The sequence below is a fragment of the Cariama cristata genome, unplaced genomic scaffold (assembly GCF_000690535.1).
Source record: "Cariama cristata isolate BGI_N322 unplaced genomic scaffold, ASM69053v1 scaffold1138, whole genome shotgun sequence".
NCBI classification, from domain to species: domain Eukaryota; kingdom Metazoa; phylum Chordata; class Aves; order Cariamiformes; family Cariamidae; genus Cariama; species Cariama cristata.
Window position 1 is genome coordinate 7,914 of NW_009630391.1, and position 9,081 is coordinate 16,994.

Sequence of the window (9,081 nt, forward strand, 5' to 3'; positions counted from 1 at the left end):
TCTCAATGGTAGAAAGTCACTTGACTGAAGAGGATGGGTTTACTTTAAAAGTGTTTCTTAAAAAAAAAAAAATTTTTTTTTTTTTTTTGACCAGCAATTAGGTCTAGCATCAAGAAACCCTAGGAAAGATGTTCAGTCTTGTGTCTGTGCAGAGACATAATTATCAAGACAGTATAAACTTGATTTTCACTTCATCCCTCCCCCCTCATATTTAAGACGACCCCTTAGCTTTCCAAGTCTCAGAATGACACACAGCAGGTTAAAGGCACAAGGACACACATCCTAGCAATTATCCAAACCTAGGAAACACAGTTGTTTCACCAGCAGTTTCATCATATAGGAGCCTTTCTACCGAGATCTCCAACCACCAAAACCAGACTACTAATTTGCAGCGAACCTAGCGACTGCTTAGCAAAGCTCCCCATCCAGCGGCCAACCTCGTAGGTACAGTTCATGTTCTGAGGCAGAGTGTGATCTCGCTGTGTGCAGCACCTACGTGCACTGAATGGTGGCACTCACAGGTGAGCTATGAGGTGCAGAACATCTTTGAGGAAGAAGAAATAAGAGATGAATATCTTAAATAACACATTGCCCTCCCACTGGCTCATGGTTAAATTGCTGCAAAAAAAAAAAAATGACACTGATGCAAGTGTCATATACAAGATACATTCATATACAAGGAGGGTCTTAATAGTTTGTTATATATTGACTTCTCATCCAGTGCACTGCAAATCTTACTGATCCAGTTACTATAGCTTCATTTACTCTTAACTTTTATTAAAAGGAGACAAGAATCTAGTGAGACCCTTAGTAATACCAGGAAGAAAGCCTGAATAGCACTTCAAGGAGTGCAAGGAGAGTACTTGTCTTGGTTTAACCCCAGCCAGCAACTAAGTACCATGCAGGCTCCCACTCACTCATCCCCGCCCCGGCGGGATGGGGAGGAGAATCAAAAAAAAGGTAAAACCCATGGATTGAGATAAGAACAGTTTAATAATTCAAATAAAGTTAATAATAATAAAAAGGGAGATAACAGAGAGAGAAGAATAAAACCCAAGGGAAAAAAACCCAAATGAACAAACAAGTGATGCACAATGCAATTGCTCACCACCTGCTGACTGATGATGACTGGTCCCTCCCAGCCAACTCTCCCCAGTTTACATACTGGACATGATGTTCTATGGTATGGAATATCCCTTTGGCTCGTTCGGGTCAGCTGTCCTGGCTGTGCTCCCTTCCAGATTCCTGTGCACCTCCTTGTTGGCAGAGCACAGGAAACTAGAAAGTCCTTGACTTGTTGTTAAGTAGTGCTTACTCTAACTAAAACATCAGTGTGTTATTAACATTATTCTCACATTAAATCCAAAAGCACAGCACTGTACCAGCTATTAGGAAGGAAATTAATTCTATCCCAGTTGAAACCAGGACAATACTCCAAGTATTTTCTCAGCAGGCCAAAAAGCTTTATAGACACGTCTTAAGCCAGAAACATACCATTATGCAGACAATATAAAGCAAAGCTTTTGAAAAATCACAACAGAAAGAGGTTCCACAGGTTAAAAAAAATACAGGATACAGCACATCTTTCAGAGAGAAATGCATTCCATGTACAAAAAAGGAAAGTACGTTAAAAAAACATGCCACATGTGGCATGTATGTTCATAACAGAGCACGCTCACTCTCGGGCACTTACTCAGTAGTTAGGTTTGAGGTTTCTCTCCACAGTCACAATCTTCTGGCCTCAGCACTTTGGGTGCCAGTAGTTCATGGCTTGCCATTGGGACTGGTTAGTACCTGTAAGTCCATCACTGCATATATTGTGTAGTATTAACCCTATGTAAGCCCTGACGGAAACAAAAGCTTCTGTAGGAGATCAGTGAAGATATTCAAACATGGAGGCTATTGATACAGCAGTGGCAAACAGTCTTTATTATTAAAAATAATAAATAAATTCCTTAAAGAGAAGGTGTCAGGTTAATACAAAAGCATTTATGATTTTAATAATTTGTTTCCAGGACAATTAGACAACCAATTACCAGAACTCTTCACTTGTTACAAGTGACTAGGCTCTTCCCAAGCATCAGCCTCATTACTTGCTACCCACATAGCTTTTCCTCTCAGCAAATCCAAAAATAGTGGACAACTAAGGGTTCCTCCTCCCAAAGCTGTTCACCAAGTGACCAATGATCATGCTGTACATTCCTACAGATCCTCCTGATGAGATCAGCAAATGCACGGTACCACATACACAATTCCACATCTATATTCTGATCTGCTGCCCTCTAAGGAACACTACTTTGGAAAGAGATGCACATCAGTGCACTTGAAGCCAGGTGCAAGAAAGTAAAACAAGAAGTTTAAGAATACCTAGGTCATATTTGCGAAGAATAACATTTCTTATTATTTACCTTTCAGTATTGTCAAGGCAGAAAGTGCTGAAAAAGGTGTCACAGAAATTCATGTTAAAAAATAAAAATATGTCTCCTAACGGGACAGCATGCAGAACAAAACTCCATTTCTTATATTAGCAAGCATACATGTTGCTGTTTTCATATTCTAGTGTAACTGAGGTTTTGGACAAGTTATATGTTCATACAAGAAGTAAAAAGATGACAAGTCTGCTGGCATTAATTTAGTACCCACCCATTAGCAAAACAATGCACAAACTTAGTTGAAGTACCAGTGTTTCACAACATCTAGTCCATGATTCTCTTCACATATGCTTTGGTTATGCAGAGAAACTTCTTTACTAACTTCAAATGACAGGTTCTGCACTTGTATGAAGTTCCTAGAAAAAAAAAAATAAGCAAGTTAGATCAGTTATTCTGGAGAATAATAATTTCTGCTTAAGCCCAAAGACTATGCACCTGGACATTTGCACCATTCTCCTACCATGGAGCCACCAGAAGAAAAAATATAAAATGTGAATTTTCTTCCTAAGGGCTAGCATTTGGAGGAGAGGAGGGGCAGTTCGCACGAGGGGGAGATGCACGGCTTTATGGTCTATCAATCATCAAAGATTTTAGCTGTAATCTCTTTTAGGGAAATGAAGGTAGGAAAGGAAATTTATCATGCTTTATATCTCTTCCTCATTGCTTTCAGTGATACTTTGTATTTGTTGACACAATACTTGAGGGAAAAACGCCTTTTCTGTGCTCCTCGTACCTCCTAAAGGAGGATATATTTGCATGGTTATTATTTAAGACATAGTGCTTCCAGTTCACTTTTCTGCCTCCTGGAGTTCTCCACTCTCTTACATATCTGCACTTTACCAGGGCTGTTCCTGCTCACTGAAATTCTCAGCTAAAATGTCAGAGAATGGCACACTAAAGTAGTTCACTTGGAATACACACAACCCCCCCCCCAAACATCTTCACTTTGACTGTAGGTACAGTAGGGACAGAAATAAAGATGTCTGCTATGAACAGAATTAAACAGTGATACTATCCCCTCAATTAATCCTCCTCCAATACATGTTCTGGATATATTCTGGCGAGATCTATACATTTTCCTCTGAATATTAGGCCAACGAGTCTTTTCACTTGATTATTGCAAATACCTTTGAAGCTCTTTATCCAGTTTCTGAGACACTTCTTTAAGCTCTTTCAGTACACTAAATGCTTTTGCACTTTCTTCTGAGTAGCTTGGCATAATTTCTGTCAAAAGCTCCTGTGTGATAGTTAACTGCTTTTGCAGTTCATCTACAATATGAGAGGTTAAAGATATTACTTAAAAATGCATGCAGTGGCATCAGTTAATACAAGATTACCTACTACCTGGAGTAACCACAGAGACAGGTGAACTAGATGATGGAAACCTACTGTTTGTTCAGCTCTCACAAACACATCATGAGAAAACTGTGAAAGTCAAATTATTTTTAGCTACTGTGGCTGGCACCAGCAACAGGCTATTAAAATTGCTAATCAAGCTCTCATTTAGAGTACTTCAAAGATTTTTTACACGACAAATGCAGGAGAAGAAAAAGTGTTAAACATCCAAAATTCCCTGGCCAGTTACATATGTTGCCAGTGGCATGTACTCCCAACACCAAAACTATCCAGGCCTTTCCTTTAGTATTCACAAACCAAAAATATCTATCTACTCCTTTCAAGCCTTCCTACAAGAATTTCAAGTTCTTCAATAAACCTTTTCATTTGTTTTAAAGTATAAGTAAGATTATTGCAAATTGTTTAAGAACCTCACTTCTTGCAGACCAGCAGTTTAAAAGTTTAAATTTTTGTCCAGACTTCAATACAAAACACAAGTACTAATTTATTAAACAAACATTCTCCGATTCAAGACAACACACAATATATTTAGGCTCTAGTTCTACAAGAAACATGAGCAAGTCTACCCATATGACTTTATGCCTCAAACACAGAAACAAAAAAGATCACAGTATTTCTACAACTTACAACTTGCTTACACATTAGGAACAAGAAAGGGGGAAGAATGCCATGAATGCAGTTAAAAGATACAGAAAATCGCTAAAGAAATTGTATATGAAGACTGCCCTAGCTTAGAAAGTTAATTTTTTTCCTGCTGCAAGACAAAAAAACTTGTTCAAGTGCAGTTTAGTGGTTAAACAGAGACAAGAATATTTCATAGCAAAACATGTGACTAATGCTGCAGCCCAGTGTCCACACAAGCTCTAAGAGCACACAAAATTCCTCCAGTGGCCACAGACAGATCTAGCAATAACCATGTAAGAATTTTAGCATACCAAAAAACCCACTATTTCTGAAAGTAAATTTGATGAATAAGTTTTCATACCAAGGAATGTTAGCATATCTCCTTCTATGTGAATATTCTTTATGGGTAATTCGTGTCTAGCGGCATCCAGGGAAACTGCAAAGCTTTTATATTGCTCTTTAAACTGTTCACAAACAGGAACAAGGGGAGAAAGTACTTCCATCTGAAAAAGACACATGATGAACCAACACTTCTTCAAAAGCAGCCATTTTGTTATTACAGACCTGGCTCAATACAGAAAAATAATTTATAAAAAACCCCAACTACCACTCTGAAATGCTCGATGACAGAGGAATTCAAGAAGTTTGCAGTACGATACTCCTATCACAGTGTTTAATAGGTTTTCCTCTACCACCTCAAAATGCTTAGGTCAATACCAGTTTCCACATTACCATAGCTCAGAGGTATTAGCAACATAGCAGGCAGTGTGTTTTATATTTGATACTTTGACTGTAGTTAACAGAGTATTCTCCAAAAGACAAAAGTCTTGTTTAATTCTTGCAATGCGTATTTGTTAAAAGCAATGATAGGTTCAGTTTTGAAAAATAATTATTCAAAAATTAATTATTCATTAGAAACTTGCCTTCTTGCAACCAGGCCAGAACTGTTGCTGTCTAACATACAAAATTAAGACAGAGAACAGAAGACGTTCACTCTTCATCTAAGGGTTAGCACCTCAGCTCTAGCCATAACTGTAACTGCATAACTGCAGGATGTTCACGTGGTTTGAGACACTTGCATCTCCTGTGCATCAACAGTAAACTGCTCTGGCAATCGGTGCACTACTGCTGCGCCTGCCTAACAGCTCTAACTTCTCCTTCCTGCCTGCCCACAAGGGACAACAAAACAGTGGCAAAGGCATTTGCTTAGGTTACTAGAGAGCATTACATGCCACAACAGGAAGTAGATACTTATTTTGTATAAGATGCATAAAATTGTACCCCAGCAGGCCACAGAAGCAGAGAAATCTTCTCTGGATAAAGGACTACTTCATAAGTGAGCTTATTTAAATATAGGAGAGGCATACATTGTAATAAAGCCTACCTGTTTGTCTAAGGCATCATCAAGTTTCTGCTCCCTCTCTTTGAGTAGAATTTCACGCTTCAACTCACAGAGCTTCTCCTGTTGTCTCTTCTTTTCTTCACACAACATTAACAAGTTTTTTTCTGCTTTCTGCTCCAGCTCCGCAAGATTTTTTCCTGCCTATTACATAAAAAAAAATACTCACAACTAAAGTAATGCTACATCTAAGTAATTAACGTATTCTGAATAAACAAATGTAAGCCTCAGACCAGGTCAAAAGAGCTCCAATTAGTGAATCGGAGACCTCAGGGAATAAGTATAGTACATTATAGTTAAAGCTCCCCTCCACCTTCTTCCCCGACCCCCGCTAATATTTTTTGTAAAGGAAAAACGCACATACACAGCACTGAGCAAACAAAGAACAAAGTCACTGCTACAACCCTGAACTCCAAGCACTCGCTCATGGTTTTCCCAAAACTTCTGCATATCCCTACTTCATGAAGAATCAGCTTAATAAACTGGCACTGAATTCACTCTAAGAGAGTTTTCAAAGCAAGTCATACAGATTTACAACCACAAACATATAAAGTCACAAAAATCTAACTTTTACCGATCGGAAAGCATAGATATTGAGGACTTGTTTAATTTCTTGTCAAGTCCTTCTATCTGAAACACCAAATACTTGACTGACTCTCACCTTTACTCTTAGATAAGTTAAAAGCAGTGTCTGAGATTCCAGTTCTTCCATCAGAGCAGCAGAAACATCTCCCTTCAGAAAAGAAAAGAATATACTAGATCAATTTTGGTATTTAAACAATTATTTTTTCAATGTTCAAATAAATTACTGAAAGTCCAGTTTGTGCCCAGAATCATCATCATCAACAGTCAGCTTGATGAAAAAAGTTTGGGTTTTTAAACAACACATGTTAATTAAATATACCTCTTCTGGTCCTTGTTCCACCACTTTTTATAACATTTTCAGGAGATTTTCGTAATACTGGTATAGAACTTGAAGTTTCAGTGCTATGTTGAATAAGATCCCTAAATAAAGCACTTCAAATTAGGTTGAATCAATGTTAGTTTTCCGAGAAAAAATGTCAGAAAATATTTAAAGATAACATGATATAATTGAAAAGTATGGATAGGAATATAAAAAGAATCCACTTGAGGAGACGCTACAATTGGAGTAGATTCTTTACCACAGGAAACAGAGGCAAAACTTCAGTCAGTGTTGGGACATATGACAAACAAACCAAACATCACTAGCATTAGAACAGACTCATCCTCTTATCCTCTGACTTCTGCCAGAGGCTTTAGATCATCCCAGGACTTCAAAGTTGTTATTGAGATTAAAGATAAACAGAAAAACCTTGATTTCACACATTTCAAAATAAACACGCATAACAAATGAAACAGTGAGACTCACCGCTTTTTTATTTTTTTGACCTATCCTTGGACCTTCTTTGCGAGCAGATTTTGAATCAGGAGTCTTTTTGCAGACAGTTTTATCTGTATCACAACAGAAAAGTTATTGCGCTCTTCTACCAAAGTATATAGGGCAGGTCAACATACCATCAGGTTCTTCAAAGGCAAAGATAATTCCAAAATTATTATATGTACCAGTAAAGAATATGTGTGTACCATTTCTGGCTCTGATGATACTCATGAGAAGATGTGGATCACATTAGCATTTAGCTTTAAGTGACAGTTAGGGATAGACATGATACAATTTTCAAAAGGGCTGATAATCTAACACCCATCTGTTATAGGAGCAAAGACTTTAGGGTACTTTTTTCTTTAATATTTGATCTTAAACAAAAAGAACAGAACACGCAAAAGATATTAAAAATCGACAGGTTAATTTAAACTCTGAAGGTATCAATACCTCTGCTTAAAGACACTTGAAATAACATTCACCTTATTTAACAAAAACCTTTTGTGAATATAGTAGAATACAACACTGACTTATCATCAGGTTACAACACATACGTTAAAAATAATAAACTAAGAAACCAAGTATGAGTGGAAGCTTACCATTAATAGCTGAAAGATCAAGGTCCGGTCGACTAATTTTATCTTCATCTAACAAAGTGGATTGCAAGTCATGTTTCTCAAAACTACTCTGATTTAATGAGCTAGAGATAACACCTGTAGAAAGAAGCTGTTATCAAACTAAAAGAAGTAGAAAAGATTCTGCACAAGTTCACAATTATGTAAGCTTTCGCTAATATGTGGCAATCTTATACAAACTTTTACACATTTACTTTATATACACCATTTGTATACTCCTTAACTTACTTAGAGATAATGTAATTCAGAATGTTATCCTCTTAAATATTTCACAGTTCAACAACACTCAGATGTGAAAAGGGAATAAAGTTATTTCCTCAGGATTTTCAAGTCAAGTTAAGGTCTTGCCAGAAAATTCTTTTTGCATTTCTTGCAAAAGAAATAAAAATGGACCGCTTTGCAGACAGGGATTTTCACTCATTTACACTGGGTTTATTAAAAAGATTAAATAAAAAAACCAGAACAATGGTGAGGGCATAGTAAAAGAGTAGTTCAAAGCCTTGTGCAGAAGGCAAGAGATATCTCTTGCTTATTTTAGACAACCCAATTTCTCAATTCCAGATCTAGATAAGAGTCTAATGCACTTGAGTTTACACCTCTTACTCCCAGATCAAGTTTCTTAATTCCCTTTGTACACAGATAATAACTAGCAGTGATGCAAGTAATACAAAATATCATCTCTCAACAACATTTTAGAGTTGTTACGAGTTCCATAGGTTAGAAATACAAATTCATAAAAAAATAGCTTTTACGTTCTGATAAAACCTACCAGCAGAAGTTTTAAGTTTCTGAGAAAGAACTGATTTTGGTTTAGATGTAGAAGATGGTTTAGCAGTAGACTCCGAAAAGGAATTTGCTGAAGTACCCTGACAAACAAGAAGACTGTTAAGACTGAACTTAAGCAGTAATTGTTATCAGCAATAGATCTTACCTCCAACTTGAATGCTGACAATAAAGAACTACAATCCCAGGGCATCTTGGTGCTTTGCAAGTCACCTGAGTACAGTCCCAAGTTCCCACCCCAGTCTGCATCTAGTCAGACATCACGACTCCCTCATAACCCCGGCTGAGTCATTTTTCGCTTAGGCCTTGCTGCCACACGCCCGAACTGCCCCTCGCACCATTTCTATCCTTTGCCGACCTCGGCAGCGAGACATCCAAGTACCTTTACGGCGTCTTTCTTATCATACTGCAGGTAGCGAGACTTCACGATTCTTCCTCCTGCAGAAGGAGCAA

At 37.6% G+C, this 9,081-nt stretch overlaps 1 protein-coding gene across 1 annotated transcript; it reads right to left on the bottom strand.

The window, feature by feature from the left end:
- Nucleotides 1-2,667: 2,667 nt before the first annotated feature.
- On the bottom strand, nucleotides 2,668-9,073 carry HAUS8 (HAUS augmin-like complex, subunit 8; the record flags this gene model as incomplete). Its single annotated transcript, XM_009705482.1, has 9 exons — nucleotides 2,668-2,788; nucleotides 3,560-3,701; nucleotides 4,774-4,915; nucleotides 5,797-5,955; nucleotides 6,473-6,544; nucleotides 7,202-7,284; nucleotides 7,810-7,923; nucleotides 8,615-8,711; nucleotides 9,011-9,073. Coding segments are annotated over 9 exons (993 nt in total), but the record flags the coding sequence as incomplete, so codon positions are not given.
- Nucleotides 9,074-9,081: the final 8 nt, after the last annotated feature.